The sequence below is a fragment of the Gymnodraco acuticeps genome, unplaced genomic scaffold (genome assembly GCF_902827175.1).
Source record: "Gymnodraco acuticeps unplaced genomic scaffold, fGymAcu1.1, whole genome shotgun sequence".
In the NCBI taxonomy this organism is placed as follows: domain Eukaryota; kingdom Metazoa; phylum Chordata; class Actinopteri; order Perciformes; family Bathydraconidae; genus Gymnodraco; species Gymnodraco acuticeps.
This window is the reverse complement of record NW_022991603.1, coordinates 747,814-769,458: the sequence shown is the minus strand read 5'-3', so window position 1 is coordinate 769,458 and position 21,645 is coordinate 747,814. Positions and strand designations below refer to the sequence as shown.

At 39.9% G+C, this 21,645-nt stretch overlaps 1 protein-coding gene across 1 annotated transcript in view; it reads right to left on the bottom strand.

The window, feature by feature from the left end:
- parp4 (poly (ADP-ribose) polymerase family, member 4) overlaps positions 1-21,645 on the bottom strand; it is a 37,350-nt gene that overhangs the window by 12,094 nt on the left and 3,611 nt on the right. Inside the window, 20 exon segments of the mRNA XM_034198003.1 lie at positions 1-143; positions 1,677-1,776; positions 2,410-2,597; positions 3,254-3,324; positions 3,751-3,940; positions 4,903-5,040; positions 7,272-7,353; positions 7,664-7,701; positions 9,002-9,166; positions 10,331-10,417; positions 11,140-11,271; positions 11,479-11,621; positions 11,997-12,159; positions 13,153-13,336; positions 14,058-14,156; positions 15,493-15,624; positions 16,603-16,754; positions 18,028-18,111; positions 18,899-19,036; positions 21,223-21,381. The exon segment at positions 1-143 is cut by the window's left edge and continues 28 nt beyond it. Coding sequence (XP_034053894.1) covers positions 1-143; positions 1,677-1,776; positions 2,410-2,597; positions 3,254-3,324; positions 3,751-3,940; positions 4,903-5,040; positions 7,272-7,353; positions 7,664-7,701; positions 9,002-9,166; positions 10,331-10,417; positions 11,140-11,271; positions 11,479-11,621; positions 11,997-12,159; positions 13,153-13,336; positions 14,058-14,156; positions 15,493-15,624; positions 16,603-16,754; positions 18,028-18,111; positions 18,899-19,036; positions 21,223-21,381 — 2,588 coding nt within the window.

The window sequence follows — 21,645 nt, the reverse complement described above, 5'->3', positions numbered from 1 at the left end:
ACCAGGGTGTGGCAGTCATTGAACAGAGCGTGGAGCTGCTTGGGAGCTTGAACAGGAGGGGGCGCTGTCGGGTTGAACTGCTGCCACTTCACTGACACTGAACTGCAGCTGGGAGACGCCATACGATGCAGCTGAGATGCAACCTGCCACCAAAATCAAAGATAAGATAAGACTTAATTCATCCCGAAGGAAATTGTTCTGCCAGAGTTACAAAAATACAATTAAATATGTACATGAAACATAGACGGTCAGATAATTAATGTAAATATAACCAGTAATTAGTAGTGCAACCCTAATTGCACGTTTATCACACATTGTTAATAATAATAATATTGCACATGTTATATAGCAGCAAGTGTTTTGTAATGATGGTAATGATATTTATATTGCACATAGGGCTGTCAAACGATTACACATTTTAATCAGATTAATCACAGCTTAAAAATTAATTAATCATAATTAATCACCATTCGAACTATGTCCAAAATATGCCATTTCTTTATGTATATTGTTGTGGGAATGGAAAGATAAATGAAAGAAGGCGGATATATCCATTTAACAAACAGTATCTATGTTTATTATAACATTTTTCTGTGTGTCAAAATGAAAGAGAGCACCTATCAATCATCAAACCGTGGGGTCTTAATTCATTACGTGTTGATTTCTATCAACGGGGGAGTACTTCAGGAAAGTCGACAGGGGGGGCTAGTGGAGTACTTCGTGACCACAGAGTGTGAACGTTGTGATCAGCTGTTTTAGCGCAGTTCTCCAGTGAAGGGGGGGAGTCTCCGCAGCCGATTGGCGTAGTTTTGGCACAATTCCGTTGTACAGACCGACGTTAACAGCAGCCCTGTCTGTGCACACGGAGACCGACTCTGTCGTCCGGTGATCTAACCGCCTTCTGGAAAAGCTTCACAAGTACGTCGGTACGCAAATGCGCTTTGTGACACAAGTGACGGTACGCATTTCAGATTACGCACATAACCTACCAGTTATGTGCACCCCTGTACTACAGCAAAAGTATTCTCCGTCGGGACTTCCTGCAACAACACCACGCCGTTATCTTGATTCTGATTGGCCAGAAGACATTATCAAAGATGTTCTATTGGGAAGACGATCACTACGTGACAAAAGTTTTCAAAACCGTTTCTGGTCTTCGGTATTTCGAGACAATTGGCTGAAATCAATCTGACTAACTGCTGTCTGTGCAATTCTCGGCGCGAGTTGGCGGACTTTATTTTGCTTACTTTAACATCATTTTTCATGGTGGGGCTAAGCCATTTCTTGGTATGGGTGTAGCCTACCCCAGCCATACCCTGGCGCTGGTGGGATGTATGGGGCGGGCCATTCTGCGCGTTAAATGCGTTAAATATTTTAACGCATTTAATTCAATGAATTACCGCCGTTAACGCGATAATTTTGACAGCATTAATTGCACAATGTGTTGATGTGGAAGTTCTCCGCTCCCTTTACTGAAGGGTAAAGAGTTAACAAAGCGTTAACAAATGAATAAAACACATTTTGTTCTCAATGTGAAAGGCCCATTTTACAACATTACACGTGTTAGATCCTCTTGGGAAACATGTTGATACTTTCAACACATATCGAGATCATCAGATTCAAATTCATGTTTTGCATTGGGTAAAAAAGCCCAATAATGTGTTAGTCAGTCCTACCTTATCTGTCCAGTTGTGTTTGGTTTTTGTGTCGAAGAACTCAAAGGCTCCGCCCCCGGCCTGAGCCAGGGCTCTGAGCATGTGCCGATTGGCTGTCGGGCTGAAATGACAGAACAAACATAAAAAACCGGCAACTTTAAAATGTCTGTTGTGAAAAAGAACCTCAGTGTGCAAAGCAAGGCAAGGCTGAATACAAAATGTTTTGTCATTAAAGCTCAGAGAGTTACAACCCGTATCGGTCGTGGTTATGAGGGAGAGTGAGATTTACAGTAGCAGGGACATTCCCCCATCTCTGTTATATTTTCATTCAGACTTGTGTTTACTTTGTTTTCATTCTTATGTTGTTAGACAGCTCAGCCATTATGTCTTTGTGTCTCTGGTGTCAGGACATATTTATAATCCTATAACTAGATCAATATGTTTAAGAAAATGTATAAATAAAGCATAATCAGACAGTCTGAATGTTACTTTTGATTGTGTTCTTGTTTTATGTTTCAGTATTTGTAAGCAACTGTGACTGAAAGAATATTGCTTTTATTTTACGTCTGTATGGTTATTTCATTTTTGGTTTGTTGTTATTTTTTTTAAGAAGGGGCAGATAAAATAAGATTTTATATCTGAAACCTATAATATATTGAGGCAAAACAGTATAACAGGGCCAGACCTTTAAAACGCAGGAATGTATTCTCCTTTCTAAGAAAACCCCCCTGTGTGACCTATGACCCTTTGAGACCTGAGGCCGCAGGCGAAGAGGCGGCTGTGCTCGGCGTTGTCTCTGAGCAGCTGCAGGGTGAGCTCTGCGTTCTGGATGTGTCCGTCCGACAGCAGCAGCAGGTTCCTGACGCCGCGGGACGGAGGCAGCAGGCTGAGAGCTCGCAGGGGCCGCCACAGCTCAGTGCTGCCCCCTATTGGAGAGGAGAGCTGGTGGCAGGGAGAAGAGGAAGAATCAGAATCTCAATCAGAAACGGGTTTATAGAGTGGTGCAGTGATGACGTATTTTCGTAGGCCGACTTGGAAATAAGCTGAGCATGGGTTCCCTCGACAAAAAAGCAATGGGATTTCTCCATAGGCTTTTGGAATATTGTAAAAAATAAGTTCTGTGTAAAACGAACCTGTTTGACAGCACACATTTTGTGTGCAGCTAACACAGTTACTTCCAGTATGTTCTGTGAATTACTTTTAAGTCTCTTCAATGACTAGTTTACTTTTCAAATCTAATATAGTATTATTCTGTATGTCGTTATAGAAAGCCATAAACTCAAATGAGAAATTCTTACACTGACCAATTTTGCCAAGGCAATACTTCTCACTATCGTTTCCTGTTTTATTTTAGAGTTATGAGAAATATATTGTAAGGACTAGTAAAGTTTATCGAGTCCATGTGTCACAGGACCAAGTTCCTGTCATGGCCGAAAACTCAAGTGTAGTATACTGAAAATATGTTGTTACAGTACAGTGATTGGTAAGTCGTTTAAGGTGGTTTAGTCGATACTACAGTACATTACACAGAGAGGTGAGATACATTTTATAGATTAAAATGTTATATAGCTCGTTTTTTGAATGAACCAAAGACTCACCTTGATAAATGTTTCTGCTGCCGGTTGAGCTTCAAAGAGAGGCCGTGCTGTGAGGAAAGCGTCTTTGTGATCTGACAGACAACAATACAGAAAAAAAACACATTATACTTTCGCTAAAATTATAATCTATTGGTTGAACTAAGTTTGGAATAAGAGGAGACTTTTATGTAAAATAAGAGTTGACTTCAGACGGAAAGTCCCTAAAAGCAGTTTTCTTGTACTTGAAATGTTGCATGTGATAGCTGACGTGAGAGCAAGTGCTGAAACACTAATGAATGTAAGAGTAAATAACAGATGATCAAAACCAAAGCAGTGTCATGGCTTGTGCCTTGCAGTTTTATTACATAACTTATTCATTTTTTATTTCATTTATTTGATTCAGTCAAAATACTTTTAGCTTACTCATTAATGGTGAGATATTTTAACATTGTCTAACTTGTACTTCCCCTTATTGCTTTATCAATTTTTACCCAAAATGAATACACATTCAAACTGACCTGTGCCAAATACAATGACATTGAGTTTGGTGTTGTTATCGATTTGTCTGAGGACCTTCAGGGCGATTTTCTGGGCCAAGATGAAAGACTCTCCCTTCATGGACTCCGACGTGTCGAGCAGCAAGACGAGTTCATCAGATTCACGCTCGGAGTTCACTTCAAAGTCTGGATAGAAAACTAACATGCTGGCCTAGAGGAGAAAGTGAGAGATGTTTAAACAAAGACACAGAGGGAGATAAAGAGAGGCAAGAAAAGTTTATTTATATAGCCCCTTTCAACACAAGACAATTCAAAGTGCTTTACAAAAATTAAAGACATTAAGACAATGGCATTTAAAAACAGTCATTAAAAAGCAGGATAATAAAATAAACATTAAAAGAAAAAGTACATGGATAAAAGTTACAGTGCAGTTTAAGATGTGAATAGTTCAATTAAAAGCAGCGACAAAAAGAAAAGTCTTCAGCCTGGATTTAAAAGTAGTCAGAGTTGCAGCGGACCTGCAGGTTTCTGGGAGTTTGTTCCAGATATTTGGAGCATAATAACTGAACGCTGCTTCTCCATGTTTAGTTCTGACTCTGGGGACAGAAAGCTGACCAGTCCCTGAAGACCTGAGAGATCTGGATGGTTCATAATTTAGCAGGAGGTCAGAAATGTATTTTGGGCCTAAACCATTCAGTGCTTTATAAACCAGCAGCAGTATTTTGAAATCTATTCTTTGACACACAGGAAGCCAGTGTAAAGACTTCAGAACAGGAGTGATGTGATCCACTTTCTTAGTGTTAGTGAGGACTCGAGCAGCGGCGTTCTGAATCAGCTGCAGCTTTCTAATAGATTTTTTAGTGAGACCTGTGAAGACACCATTACAGTAGTCGAGTCTACTGAAGATAAAAGCATGGACAAGTTTTTCCAAATCCTGCTGTGACATTAGTCTTTTAATCCTAGATATATTCTTTAGGTGATAGTAGGCTGATTTAGTAACTGTTTTAATGTGACTGTTGAAACTCAGGTCAGAGTCCATGACTACACCTAGATGTCTGGCTTTATCTGTTGTTTTGAACATTGCAGACTGAAGCTCAGCGCTAACTTTTATACGTTTTGCCTTGGCTCCAGAGAGAGATAAAGAGAGGAATGCGTGCAGACAGACATGCAGACCTGGCTGTCCTTGTCGGGGTGTTTCTCCACCCACATCCTGGGCAGGTGGACCTCCGAAAGAGTGACTGACAGCATGAAGCCACTTGGACCCATGACCTCTCCTGGCAGCACGCTCAACACTGCCTTACAGTCGGTTTTCTGTGGGAATATCACACAAACACACAGAAAAGAAAAAAGGGTACACATGAAGATCATAAAGTGTTAGGAAAATATTACTCGTCACCGGCTTGAGCTTCAATATCAGGATACATGTATTAATTATCCTTGTAATAATAGAAGTAGTCATCACATACAGAGCATCAACTAGTTCCTGAGCAGTGTCCTTCACATGCTGATATCCAAGAGAGGGAGTTACACAGTCACAAGATGGAGGAATAGAAAGCAGTCTTCAATGTTTAGTTCAGATTAGCGCCACGTTAGAAATGAGCATGCTTGGTATATGTCTATCTCCATAGAGGCTGAATCATCATGTTAATCACATAGCTATCATATGCCTAAAACAGTCCTGATGCTCTTCTAGGTAATCATACATCCTGTCATGTACACAGCTACGTAGGGCCTTTGTTATCATGTGTACTCTGATATTGGAAGAGTACATTCAGTATTATCCCAACATAAATAAATTATTTTATTTTATTATGGACTATATACTATCCAACATAGTAACGACGAGTCAAATATTTAGTGTAAAATACCTCCAACATAATGACAAATCTGCGTAATCAGATACAAAAACTCTAGATGTATGCAGTCTGATTAGCAGATAAAGACAAAACTACTTTTGATATGATACAAAAACAAGGCATTTGATTGAAGCTGTGCCAGGGAGATCTCTCGTATCTTGAGATGAAAACTATTTAGCTAAATCAAGATATTGTTAATTATAAAAAACTCTGAAATAATTTCAGCACTAGAGTGAGGTAGAAATGACAACCCCAATAGTAGAATTACATAAAACAGTAGACATTTTACTTTTCATTATCCAGGTTGTGCAATGTACGGCTACATCATCAGAATGCCAAACAATTTAGCATTAAGGCATTTTACATATTTTTGGTACACTTTAGTCTGCATTTCCAAATGCATCAAGTCAAGAGAAAATATGCTATTTCTATAGAAGTGTACAATATTTGTTATTTCTTGATCTGTGGAGGAACACGGTAAGACAGAGACGATAACTGACAGCCATGTAACATTAGAGGTTTCTCAATACTCAAATTTCCCCTGTGAACCGGAAATGAATTTCAGCGCGCCATTTTGAAGGACATCTCATTTCTAAATGCACTTCGAGGACCGAGCATCGAGGAGGCTCTCTGGAGGAGCTCTAACCGAGGAGACACTGATGGTTCCTCCACGGCTCCTCCACGGATGCATTTCCAGGAACGGTGGAGGCGTGACGCACGGCCAGACTTATCTCAGCCAATGACAGCTCTGCATGCATCCCCTGGATATTATTTTATTAACTGCTTTCATCGCAACTCGATGTTTCCAGAGAGAACAGCTGTAAGATCCATGCAGAAAGCAGAGCAGTGTGTATAATATATATCACTCAGTATAACAGGCCTACTCTCTTTATTTGCTGTAGTTTAGTAGATATCTACAAACAAAGAGTCGATATTTTTCTAAGACCATTTCGTGCTTCACATAATAAAATACACAACGGCTGTAGTAGCCTGATTATGCTTTAGGAGCTGTAGGTGTGTGTGGTACAGTGTGTAGGTGTGTGTGGTACAGTGTGTAGGTGTGTGTGGTACAGTGTGTAGGTGTGTGTGGTACAGTGTGTAGGTGTGTGTTGTACAGTGTGTAGGTGTGTGTTGTACAGTGTGTAGATGCGGCGGACAGACGGGTCTCAGTTGGTTTAGTGTCCTCTGCTTACTTTTAATACTTGTACAACTTTTGGCCCGTAATTTAAATTCCCCATTGCAGCGACCAGAGAGGGGGGGGGGGGATATATCCAGTCTCTGATTGTGTTACGTTATTATGAGAGTGCTCTCATACTAGTTTGATTCAGAACTGGTATATATTTATATAAATATATGTGTGTGTGTGTGTCCGCATCTGTAGCCTGTTATTGTCTCATTATACCGCACTGTCAATGAATTAAAAGTAAATATATAAGTCGTCATGAACACATCTGTCCATCAGACAGAGGGCTGCTGTGCCTCATTTGACTTCTCATTTCTCTAACCGCCTGCTGCTTCCCCTCCTCTCTCCTCGGTTCCCCTCCTTAGTCCTCCACTCGCATCTCCTGTGGGCGGGACTAAGTATCGAGGATAGGAGTCGAGGAAAGGAGTCGAGGAGGGGAAATTAGAGTATTGAGAAACCTCTAATGTCTAAAAAATCCCAAACAAATGTCAAACACAGATTACCTTGATCTTGACTTTATGGCTGATGCAAAGCAGCTTTGTGATTTCATTCGGCATCTCAATCGCCATGTCCAGGGTGAACTCTCTGAGAAATAAACAACACATTGAGCAAAGCCTTTAATGTGATATGTGTGACATTAAAGTCTACATTACAAAAACACAGTAAGAAGGACAAAGAGGCAGCGATGAAAAACACAACTTATTTTTCTATCCAAATGTTTAACTGAGATAATGACAAACAGAAAAAAGTGTCATTGATGTAATATTTGTGGATAAACAAGTTAATGGACAGTGTGCTTTTTCACAAACATTCAGCACAAAAGCTGGTGTCAAATTGAAGGATTACAATTAAGCTAAAGTGCATTACAATAGTCAAAATACAAAACATAGCTCACCTCGCCTCATCTTTCACATACACCTTCTCCACAGTGACCTGTTGATCAATGCAGAGCCCCGCACATCAGTAAGTTAGACGAACACAAACACAACTGGAAACACTGAACAATAAAAACAGCAACACCTCCGATCTGTATGTCTCCATTGATGAATGGTTCATGCAGACGTAGGATAGCTTTATGAAGGAAGACGATGAAAAGTCCCGCTTTATTTGATATCTTATATATTGAATTGCTTTCAAGCCACAAAAAAGGAGAAGAAGACTACAAAAGTATATAACTCAAACTGATGAAAACACATGCGTAAATTGCAAAATACACATTGTTTTCACACACACATGTAAATAATATGTACACATGACTAAATATGTTCATTTGAATTCATTTCTTATTTTATAGTTATTTACCATTTTTTATTTGTATCTCTGATTTTATCCTTAACTGTGTGATTCTGTGCTATCCTGTTTTTCAATCTCACCCTGTTGCTGTTAAACTTCTGACTTTCCCCACGGGGATTAATAAAGGTCCATCTTATCTGATTCGGGTGTGTATTATACTCTTTTTTGCGGTTTCGCTCTTTTAAGGCACTTATGAAGCTCAGCGCAAGTTCAACCAGGAAGACCTTCTTTACTCATTCATTCACTATGTCTACGTCACTACTCTCTCTCCTCTCAATAAGTGATCGGGGGCGTCACTCCCCAGCTTAACCAATCACTTCGCTCTATTCTCACAAGCCTATCATAGCGCTCCGCTAAACCTTTTAAATCTGCTCCCCCCCCCCTGTCAGCTGTCATTTCAGGTGACTCGACGCAACCCTCCTCCACCCCTTTTCACCTCCTGTCCCTCTGAATCCAGGGTCAAGCTAAGCCCCTCCCCTTCAGACCGAACTCAACTATCTATCCACTATCCGGGGGGTTTCATCGGATCGGTTCTCCCCTCCCGAATGGTACTCCTGCACAACGGGGCCTAATGGCCAAAACTCCATTACATTCATTTGTGTATTCCTGGCAATAAATATGTATTCTTACATCAAAACCATCTCTCCTGATTGAATTGTTGTTGCCCCTTAAGACAACATTCAGATTAATAATAACAATAATAATAATAATAATAATAATACTACATTACATTTATATAGCGCTTTTCCTGGTGCTCAAAGTACTTTACAATCAAGTAAAGAAGAAAAATAAATAACAACAAAAGTAAAAAGTGCTAAGCTAGGTGGAATAAGGGCGAGGGGTTAGTGGATTAGGAGTTGAAGGCAAGAGTGAAAGGGTGAATTAAGACTTTACTTTGTGGAGTATTGTTGTTGGGGTATACATTTGGACCTCCCTTTACCTGTGTGGTCTGGTAGAGCGCCGCGCTCTCCTGCCATGGAGCCACGCTCCCAGGGAGATGGAAGAAAATGGACCCGTCCGTGACGACCAGCTCGGACACGAACGTGACTTTAATGAGGACGGTCGCATTGGGCGGCAGATTGCCCACACTGATGGTGAACACATCCTGCAGAGAGCACACAGTGAAGGAGTTAGAGACACAAAGTGGAAATAACTATTTTAATCACCTCTGGAGGAAAATCATTTTGTATACATTTGATTTGAATACAGTATTTAAAAAGGTCCCCTATTATACTGTTGTTCATCAATATATTATAGGTCTCAGATATATATAAAACATGTCTCTGAAGTGTTTGGCTCCAAATACCAAACAGATCATTGCAGCATTACCCATAATCCCCTCTGTTTCAGCCCTGTTTCCAAAGTGCTGATTCTCTGTCTGTTACTTTAGATGAAAATAAGGAGCCCCTCCCCACGCCCCTCTGAGAGAGATTTGGTTAAAAAGAACACAATGGTGCTCTAGGAGGAGATTCAGGTGATAAGGGGGGGGGGTTACCTTGGTTGCTGATTGGCTAATGGTTACACAAACCAAAACATCGTTATGACATCATAAAGTGGCTAAAATCTGATCAGCTCGTTTTCAGACAGGTTTTTATATATAAATGGATCAGGACAAAAAGAGAGAGAATCTTTTTTCCTGAAACGTTCAGAGTCTCTTTCCACAGAGTTCCACAGAGTTACATGTTGATGTAGAAGAGACGTGGATTTTGCATAATAGGTGACCTTTAAAAGAAAAAATCTGTTGATACAAAGTAGAAGAAACAAGGTGTGTACATTAAAGGTACATTTATTGGGAGATAAACATATCCAATATGTATTTTGAGTTTGAGTGAACTTTGAATGAACATAGTATAAATGCGGCTGCGTTTTTAAATAATTGAAACCATTTATCTTTTCCCATAACAACGGTGTCTGGGGCTCATGGGCATTGTAGTTTATACAGCCTTCTGCAATGCTAAATTACATATATGGTTGGAAGAGTTTAAGCTTGTAAATATGATTGTTACTTATCAGAGAATTTGGGAGAGTCCTGTGTCTCTTCAAGAAGCAATACTGATAATAATGTTGAACGAATAGAGAATAGCGAAAACACTTCTGTAACCAGTGGTTTCTGTCTTTGCAACCCAATTTCATGCATCGTAAATAAGATAAGTAAATAAGGTGTTGTGAAAAGGGGTAATAACACTTTCTTGTATATTGATTGATCAGTGTAATATTTCAGAATCAGAGATTGCTTTGTTTAGATCTTGCATGCAGAGGGTGAACATACGGGGGCGTCCTGGTCCATGAGGTAGGCTCCATGTCCTTTCTTTATCGCCTGCTTGTACTCCCTGCGTGCCGTCTCTTTCTCTTTCACCTGAGATACAAACAAGGCAAATTAGTTTTAACAACAAATCCATGAAGTGAATTTGTATTTTACTGGTGAGTTTTGTTGTTACACATAAAACAATAACAAAGTATGTTTAATACAATTGTTTATTTTCCTGCTCATAGAACCTGAGATGTTGAGTAAGTGTTATGATATAAATGTATAGTATGGACCCCCAGCACATAGAAACTGCTACAGTAGATGCTAACTTGCATATGTTGGATAATTTGCAGAATTAGCATAAGTTGCATTAACGAGCATCAATTAGCATATGCAGACAATAGATAAAAAATGGCTTTGCCGATTTGGAACATTTTGGAGTGGTTTTAGGGGTTATTGAGGATGTTGAATCCATTTCTGACATGTTCAGGATCCAAATGGCAGTTGAAACCAGAAAGTGGCTACATTTGTACATTGATTTTGATGATTTGTGGGTACAGACCAAGTCTAAAGACTCAAAAAAACTGCCTTTTCTTTCTTCCTAAAGATGTCAGCAATTGATTCAACATCCTAAATAACCTCCATAACCACACCAACATTTTCCAAACCGGCCAAGCCATTTTTTAGCTGTTGTCTGTATATGCTTTTTAATAAATTAGATAAATCATTAAGAAATTATCTAATGAATAAAATAAGTCTATATGAGAAATAAATACAGTAACTAGAGGGTAAGACTAATATCTGTGATATGAAAAGTAAAGTTAGGTTACCTGTCCCACCACATGTTTCCCATTAATAAAAGCTTCAAATCCACACACTGCTACAGAATCCTCCAGGGGGAAGACGTACTTTGCCTCGATGGGCACAGAGCTCAGATTTGTGTATTTCTGGAAGATGATGACCTGAAAAGAGGATAGAAGGAACAATTGAGTTTAATTACAGATTAGATACTTGTATAACAGTGTTTTTTTTTAGGTCCAGTACATTTAGCAATGAGAATAAGATATATTCTCCTATGGTAGTCTGATGCATTTTACGAGGTTTAATTCAAATCAACCAATAGATCATCTATCTGAACAGAACATATGAATGAGTTGGTCTGTTTTCACCTGAGAGAGCAGATCCATCAGTTTGCACTTCACGTGGACGGCCTGCAGAGGGAGCTGCTGACCTGAGCTGTCCATCAGACCAGCCTTCACGTCATCCAGAGGGTTAGTACAGAAATACGTTTCATCCGACATGAACTCCTCATCTACACACAAACCAAGACACACACTGTGTTTGATTGATTGCATTGTAATGACAACAATACAGGACAACATTGATCCTTTCAATGGCAAAACACTCTAACACATTCATCTTGGAAGAAAAGCTTTCCTACTGTCTGAAGTCAAACGCTGCCTAATTTAGCAAAGTGGATTGGGGAATTGTACTTTATTAAAGTTGTGTTGTTCCCAAATACCAATATAATATTAGCAAAGTGGTTTTAAAATGTCTTTAGGAGCTGGAAGAAGCAAGACTTTTTTTCAGTCATCCCTCAACTGAAATAAAACATGACATCTCAAAAAGATATGGGTCTGAATATCAGATCAGACATTCAAAGTGCTGGACCTCAGGGGAAGTATACCATTGTCAGGTTTCTTAGTTATCTTCTCATCTCGGTCCATAGAGGGCTCAGCGCAGATGTTGATGTTTGGACTGAACTCCTTCGGTGCGTCTCCCTCGACGCTGTACTGAACCACAAACTTCAGTTTCACCTGATCGGGACTGTACACCACGTACTCATCGTCCTGGAGCACAAGTACAAGTATACATGTTACAGTGTACACAGACTTAGAAGTAAAGATTATTTAAAGCTTTGAAATTATTTGTATATAACAATTATTAAAATCTCTACAGAATATATAAAAGAATATGGTTAAAAAGAAAAAAATGTGTTATCTTTTCAAAAACAACATTTGATACTTTGGTCAAAAACTTCTAATCCAATAAATAACATTTATAACCGCAATCACAAAAAATATGTTTTACTTTTTCTTTCAGGGAGATTATGTAGAAAACATGATGATAAGCATTAAAAAGTATATTTTAAATCCTTTTTAATTGTTTTTCGTTTTTGTTACACTAATGAACAGACAAACAATACATACTACGTACTTGCACACACATCTATACAATCATATACACATTTATCTCCTAAGATTCTTAATACAAGCTTTGATAGTGCAAAACAGTCAGTCTTTGTTTACTTCACTCAGCATCTCAAAATCTAATTTGATAAACTGTATCAGTCTTGATATAAAGAAATAAAATCTATTTTAGCTGCAGAAACAGGCTTTAATTTCATGTACATTAGTGTTGGGAAAATACTGAAAGTACTCTTCCAATATCAGAGTACACATGATAACAAAGGCCCTACGTAGCTGTGTGCATGACAGGATGTGTGATTACCTAGAAGAGCATCAGGACTGTTTTAGGCATATGATAGCTATGTGATTAACAGATGATTCAGCCTCTATGGAGAGAGACATATGACTGTCATGTTTATTGCTTACGTGGGTCTTAGCTAATCTAAACTAAACATTGAAACTTTGAACCGGTATTCTGCATCTTGTGACTGACTTGTATATCAGTATCTGAAGGACACTGTTCTGGGAACTAGTTGTCTCAAATGCTCTGTATGTGATGACTACTTCCATTCTTGCAAGGATAATAAATACATGTATCCTGATATTGAAGCTCAAGCCGGTTATTTTCCTAACAATTAGCATGAAAACACCTACCACAAACTCAGAGTGAGTGTTGGGGGTGCGGCGGACCCCGTGCACGCTGTCGTATCCCTCCGGAGCCTCGGTCAGGGTGAGGTCTTTCTTATGGACGTCCATGCACTGACCCAGCGCCACATCACACACCAACAGCAGCCGAGAGCCGTCTGTCTCGCTGGGCTTGGAGTATTTCAAACTGGCGCTGTGGATAAGGAGAGTGGAAAACAGTCTCACTACAGATGAGTGTGTTGTTGCCATCTGGTTCCCCATAGGATGAAATGAGGATCAAAGACTCATTAGAGAAGCACCTTTTAGATCAGGGGTGTCCAAACTACGGCCCGGGGGCCAAATGCGGCCCATTTTGAATCGGCCCTCAGCAAATTCAAAAAGTATAATGGAATAATGAAACTTGTGCTTGTCTTGTATTATACTTCTTAAAGATAAATGTAAAAATATATTACACAGTAGTTTTCATGTGTTAATAAAACCACTTTTCAAATAAATTCAGTCAATTAAAGTTGGAAACATTTTCTAACATATCTTAGTTGTTAAGAAAAAAGCCCAATGACTTATTTACATAACAAGCATGAAATACACCCTTCCTATTTCTCCTTATTATAATCAATCTTCTGTTTTAAGGGATGAGCTGCCAACACTCACAAGCATAATTTACCTACATTGATTTAGCTAACTTATAACTGAACTTACGAGGTAATATATACCTCTAATGAGCAGCCCAGCCCTTCGTATATTTTTCGTATGTGGCCCTCGGTGAAAAAAGTTTGGACACCTCTGTTTTAAATACAATGAATTCTCATAGACGCAATCGTTTCATTAAATCCGGTAATGTTTTAGGCAATTCAAGAGTAGTATATAGAAGTTTTATATTTCAAAACAAACTTGATTTCAGATGTTCTGCTTACCTCAGGTCATCACTAAAATAGATTCCACTGCCCAGATTACCCGCGTCTGTTCTCTCAATCCCATGATGCTCCACTCCGACACGGGGCGGCAGCAGACCACTAAAGAGACGGTAAACATTGTTAAAGTAAAAAAAATCCAAAACCAAATAAGATTTCTTAGTTGTCCATTTGAAGACCTTCACTACACAGTACCTGTCTGCATTACTATATCATCAAATATATCACGTTGCTAAAGCTACGCTCCACTGCGAGTCTAAGCGCTCAATTCAGATTAACAGCTTGTTTGGAGTTGTTCACATTATTCTTTAAAAGGAACCAACATCAGAATCCTACGGAGCCCCTAGGGGACATGGAGAAGAAAAAAAGAATTATTTGAAAAAAATTAAAAATTAAATGTTTTGCGAGATCTTGCAAAACCCCGTTGCAGTTTGTAGACGGTCCCTAAGCACTCCTCTCCCGCCTCCAGCTGCGGATTGTGACCAATTCTTGATGTTTAGCTCGGATGACGGCGCGTAACGAACTGTTCTGATAAAAACGACTCGTTCTCTACCTTGCTATGATTGTAAAGTCATGTTGTTTGTATTTTTACAACGTTATGTTCATGAGTTATTGATCCGCGAAATTCGAATCTGTCAATAACTCAGCTCAGAGGAACGTGCATGTCCCCTCGCTCTGAGTGTTCTCTTGAGGTGTCTACACTTATGTGAAACCCTTTATACAGTATATGTGTGAAACCCGTTGCTATTGCCAAGCACTGATGTTATATCTTTATATTTAAGGCCAAGCTCAAAGTAAAATCGATGAACCACTCCATTGTTGTGGTTTCTGTGTTGCCGTAGCAGCCGAACTGACCAGGAAGTACTAAATGAAAAGTATTGCGAGATCTCGCAAAGGGGTTTTGCGAGATCTCGCAAAAGTATTGCGAGATCTCGCAAAACATTTTATTTATTTTTTGTTCAAATTATATATTTTTTTCCTCCATGTCCCCTAGGGGGCTCCGTAGAATCCAATTTGAACTGGTTGCACAAAGGAACTATAACACTCACGTTATACACAGCATAAACTATGATCTATGAGCTTCATTTATCCCTAAATCCATCAAAACTGCCTTTAATTAAATCTATAGCCACAGAGCCCAGGAAAAGTAAACCTTTTTCTAATTTCAAGTCTGAACTGTATACCATGTTTTCTTGTTGGTACACCCTCCGTACAGAAGTCAGTCTGGATTAAAAAAGTACTTTTTCGTCTCAGAAATGATCTTTATCAGTGTCCTTGCAAGAAAACCTGGGATTATCCAACAACAATTGACGGCTAAATCTCAGGATGCGTGTGTGTGTGTGTGTGTGTGTGTGTGTGTGTGTGTGTGTGTGTGTGTGTGTGTGTGTGTGTGTGTGTGTGTGTGTGTGTGTGTGTGTGTGTGTGTGTGTGCGCTCACCGAGACAGGACTCCCACAAAGTTGCTGGGGCTGGAGGAGTGCAGCAGGGGCCTCACGTTCCCAAACTCACTCTTAAACGTCTGGAGCTCCACTCCTCGGCTGACACGCAGAACCTGTTTGACCTGCATCTTCCTGCAAAGAACAGATGGGAACATGGGAAGTGAGAGCCCAAACTCAACGGAAACAAACATTTATGTACCAAAAACATATTTGTAGGTGTTTATGGATGGACACTACTGGCCCCATTAGGGTTTAAAAACACACAAAAGACACTTGGAGGCCTTTTACCTCTAAACGTACACACACTATTACTATTTATATTCCTTTACAATGAATCTGAATGGTATGGTCCCGGTTACTTCATACAAAGCCTTTGGTGAACACGTATTATCTGGATTATTTATGTCTCGAGAAGAGGAAAGGCTAATTAATATTAAAACTGCATTCTGTGCCCTCAAACTCTCTCTCTTCTTCTGGGAATGCACTGGGCTCTTTCTTAGATTTTGCCCAAAGTGTTGTCTATAATGTAACAGTTATAAATGTAACTTAATGAATTGGGTAGTGTTTGATTGAAAGTAAAGAATAAAGTAATAAGATGAGGTATGTCGTGGCGAAAAAGCTGTGAGTTTGATGGATAAAACTGTGCAATATTTGGACTAAACCGGATATGTGTTATACTGTGTCTTTACTGAGCTAAAAATGCAAACCCTCCGAAGCAGATACAGTGCTATTCACAGATTTATGGTCCAATAATAGCAAACTCTGTATATATTTTGAGTAAGACAGGAAATTGATAAAAATGGAGGTCTGAGGGGCATGACCCCCAGCGCTCATTCTACAATGTTTCTCCTCTGTGCTGCAGATGGACCTTTAATACAAATAAATGGCTACAATTGGGAAGAACCAGACGAATGAGACTCACTATTAAATTACGTGATGATGCTCATATATTTGATCAGATTTGTGACTGTAAACGGTCTGAAATAGGAACATAAATAACAGTTGGTGGTGAATTTATATCTGCAACTCCTTCTTGAGAATAGATGTATGTGTTTGGAAGCTATGCATCACTGAATGGCTTCCTCCCGTATTTCTGAGGTGTTACGCTACCTTTCCTGCAGCAGGGAGGTGACAGCCTGAAGCTCGGGGGTGTCGGGGGGGGCCGCCTCAATGCAGCACCTCAGAGCGCGGTACTTCCCCAGGCAGGAGGGCATGGGGCTCCTCAGGGTCATTTCACTCACGTTGAGAACATCTCGGATTAACTAGACAAAGGAAGATATCATGATGAGGTTAACCTGAATATGCACAGGGGACACTGGTGACTTGTGTTTATGAATGAAAATGAATGCTGTGTATTTCAGAATATTTGTTTAGGTTTAAACAATTCATGTTTTTACATTTGCTACTGTGGCTGTAAAAAGCTGCAAGGGGCTAAACATGAGAAGAAACACTAGTATGACGTGCACGAACATATCCACTCTACTCCATGGGTTTGTTTGATAATGTATTCTTCCACAAACAAACAATAATAAAATACAATCCATTACCAATTCCTTTGAATACGACGGCGAGTGCAAGTGGAAGTGTGATGTACATGGCAATGAGAGTAGACATTGTGGTAAAAAGTATGCGGTGAACAGAAAATGTTGCTTCCCCACCTCGATACAGAAACCCAAGTGAGCAGGTGATCGCAGGTTAAACCACCACTTACTCCAGTGAACAAACCCACCACTGATAATGAGTCAAACATTCCATATAATGAATAAAACACACAGAGAGCCTACATTTGGCTCCTACATTGGATGTAATTTAGCAAACACAGAATTACTTTTTAATAAATGCAATGAATTCAAATGTAAATATTAACCATTTTATTGTGTATAACTTTTCTGTTAAATTGAAAATTAAAATAATGACAAACTAAATAGCTTCAGAAGCCAGGAAGGTTCAAACTTGTTATCGCTCAAATGAAAACAAAACATGACATTCACCACAAATAATGTTGTATTGATCATTATCAGAATTACTCTTATCTTAACTGCCAACTCTTTGTGTACTTATCAGTGTTTATCTGGATCACCATGATGTAAACTAACTTACTATATACTTCTTGCTTTAGTACCATTTATGCAATTAGTATACAAAAAAATCCAACCCAGATATACTGTACATCAATATGTTTTTCAATGACGTCATTGTAAAAGTCCATCAACAGCACACTCATCAACAGGGTTTTTGGCTATGTTTGTGAACACACCAAAGTATACTGTATTTAGGAAAAAGACAGCATGTGGCCTTACAATTCATAATTATTTGCTTCAAGCTGTCTGTATTTCTTCTGAAATGTCTTTTATTTTATTTTGTAAAGCACTTTGAATTGCCGTGTGCTGAAAGGTGCTATATAAATAAACTTGCCTTACGTGTCTAGTGTTTGTGTGTGAGTTTCATGTTGACCGGACAGAGATCCGCTTACTGAAGATGAACTTGGCGATGGGAGGAAGGGCGTGGCTCTTTGTGCGGCAGTCAGGGTGTAACCTCATCAATAAGATACGCACCCTCATATAATCTGACTCCTTCCTCTTCTCTGAGCTGGAGCAACAAGCCCTCCACCCTGCTCACCTACATCACACACACCTGCAACACACACACACACACACACACACCACACACACACACCCAACACCCACACCCCACACACCACCCACCAACACACACACAACACAACCACACACCACACACACACACACACAACACACCACACACAACAACACACACACACACACACACACACACACACACACACACACACACACACACACACACACACCACACACACACACACACACTACACACACACACACACACACACACACACACACACACACACACACACACACACACACACACACACACACACACACACACAACACACACACACACAACACACACACACACACACACACACACACACACACACACACACACACACACACACACACACACACACACACACACACATCAACACACACACACACACACACACACACACACACACACACACACACACACACACACACACACACACACACACACACACACACACCACACACACACACACACACACACACACACACACACACACACACACACACACACACACACACACACACACACACACACACACACACACACACACACACACACACACACACACACACACACACACACACACACACACACACACACACACACACACACACACACACACACACACACACCACACACACACACGAATAATTGTAATGAGATGCATCATTAGACTGTCTTTCCGGGAAGGTCAAACAAATAAGGTTGATGGGGCAGCTGATGTTTCTCTCAGCAGCATGATCCACAGAGAGGAGCTTACATCGTTGAGGCTGAGCTTGTTGATGGGGACTGTGAGGATGTTGCCGAGGCAGCCCAGGGCCTCGGTCCACAGCAGCTCCACAAACACTCCCACTTCCTGTGATAAGCTTCCTGTGTTCAGCTGCTCCTCCAGCAGCAGCTGTCAGTAAAACAAGGAACATGCTAATCAAATCAACAGCTCATTAGATTCAGCTACACAAATGTCCAGAAGCAGTGACTCACCCTAACAAACTCAGAACGCTGCTAACTAAGATACTACTGATGTATATTAGGAACATCTGTGCCATGAAAATGTAAGCTGCAATAAAGCTTGGAGTAGAGTCTCTAAAACACCTCTCATTTCATTTTAAACAGAGACAGTTTTGTATTTTATGAAGGCTAGGTATTTAAAAATCAAGACAATAGTGTAATCTAATGTACTTTGTACTGTCATTTTGATTATTGGGATTTGTTTCTATGAAATTAATAGTTATTTACCCTTTAAATAGTTTTGTAATATGTAATAATGTTTCATATTGACAGGAAATTATGTTAATTCATTGACTTTGTTTGTATTATTGTATAATAAACACAACATATTACATTTTATCCACCACATGCTGGTGCAATACATTTAATTGAGAAAGAAATACCGTTACTAAAGAATATTTAATGTTAACATGAAGCTGAACGGAAAACTACAGTGTTTTACAGCAAACACGAGGAACAGAATAGTATCGTTCTACTTACTGTCGGCTGCTTTATTGTTTTTTTCACAACAATTTCTTACAGGTTAAAATAAAGTAAAGGGTAAGTGAAAACACACCTTTTTCGACTGCACCTCGGCCAATGAAATCTCTATACATATTGTAATAATGTACTAGCACTTTGAATGGTTTGGCTTAGTTGAAGCTAAGGTACTAACACTTGGAATGGTTTGGCTTAGTTGAAGCTAAGGTACTAGCACTTGGAATGGTTTGGCTTAGTTGAAGCTAAGGTACTAGCACTTGGAATGGGTTGGCTTAGTTGAAGCTAAGGTACTAGCACTTGGAATGGTTTGGCTGAGTTGAAGCTAAGGTACTAGCACTTGGAATGGTTTGGCTTAGTTGAAGCTAAGGTACTAGCACTTGGAATGGTGTGGCTGAGTTGAAGCTAAGGTACTAGCACTTGGAATGGTTTGGCTTAGTTGAAGCTAAGGTACTAGCACTTGGAATGGTTTGGCTTAGTTGAAGCTAAGGTACTAGCACTTGGAATGGTTTGGCTTAGTTGAAGCTAAGGTACTAGCACTTTGAATGGTTTGGCTTAGTTGAAGCTAAGGTACTAGCACTTGGAATGGTTTGGCTTAGTTTAAGCTAAGGTACTAGCACTTGGAATGGGTTGGCTTAGTTGAAGCTAAGGTACTAGCACTTGGAATGGTTTGGCTTAGTTGAAGCTAAGGTACTAGCACTTGGAATGGTTTGGCTTAGTTGAAGCTAAGGTACTAGCACTTTGAATGGTTTGGCTTAGTTGAAGCTAAGGTACTAGCACTTGGAATGGTTTGGCTTAGTTTAAGCTAAGGTACTAGCACTTGGAATGGGTTGGCTTAGTTGAAGCTAAGGTACTAGCACTTTGAATGGTTTGGCTTAGTTGAAGCTAAGGTACTAGCACTTGGAATGGGTTGGCTTAGTTGAAGCTAAGGTACTAGCACTTGGAATGGTTTGGCTTAGTTGAAGCTAAGGTACTAGCACTTGGAATGGTTTGGCTTAGTTGAAGCTAAGGTACTAGCACTTGGAATGGTTTGGCTTAGTTGAAGCTAAGGTACTAGCACTTGGAATGGTTTGGCTTAGTTGAAGCTAAGGTACTAGCACTTGGAATGGTTTGGCTTAGTTGAAGCTAAGGTACTAGCACTTGGAATGGTTTGGCTTAGTTAAAGCTAAGGTACTAGCACTTGGAATGGTTTGGCTTAGTTGAAGCTAAGGTACTAGCACTTGGAATGGTTTGGCTTAGTTGAAGCTAAGGTACTAGCACTTGGAATGGTTTGGCTTAGTTGAAGCTAAGGTACTAGCACTTTGAATGGTTTGGCTTAGTTGAAGCTAAGGTACTAGCACTTGGAATGGTTTGGCTTAGTTAAAGCTAAGGTACTAGCACTTGGAATGGTTTGGCTTAGTTCAAACTAATGTACTAGCACTTGGAATGGTTTGGCTTAGTTAAAGCTAAGGTACTAGCACTTGGAATGGTTTGGCTTAGTTCAAACTAATGTACCTACATTCGTGTTACTCTGTACCCTCCTGGTTGAATGCACTTAATGTAAGTCGCTTTGGATAAAAGCATCTGCCAAATGAAATGAAATGAAATGTAATGTCCCACCAGCTGGAGGGGGTCGGAGCCGAGGTCTGGGGCCTGTGGGGGGGTGTTGTTCCTCAGCTGCAGACCCTCAGCCTGCAGGGTCTCTCTCAGGATCTTGTAGACCTCCAGAGCTTCTTCTGAGGTGGATAGGTGCACCAGCATATCCCTCACCGCCGCCTCCTGTCAGCACAAACACAGATATGGGTTTTGATCTTTTTACAATGTTCAAGTTACTCTATAACTGAAGTCTGATCGAGTCCCAAATGTTGATTTGATGGTACTCTGTACAAGTTATTTGCTCCTTTTGTTTATGTAATGTGACGTGTTATAACAAAAGTGTCCATCTTAGTCTCCTGGTGATTGCTGGAATTGATTTGTTGTGGTTAGCTGATGTTTACTCTGCTGGTGGTCTCTTCAGTTTTTCAGATCATTTAACTTCAGTTA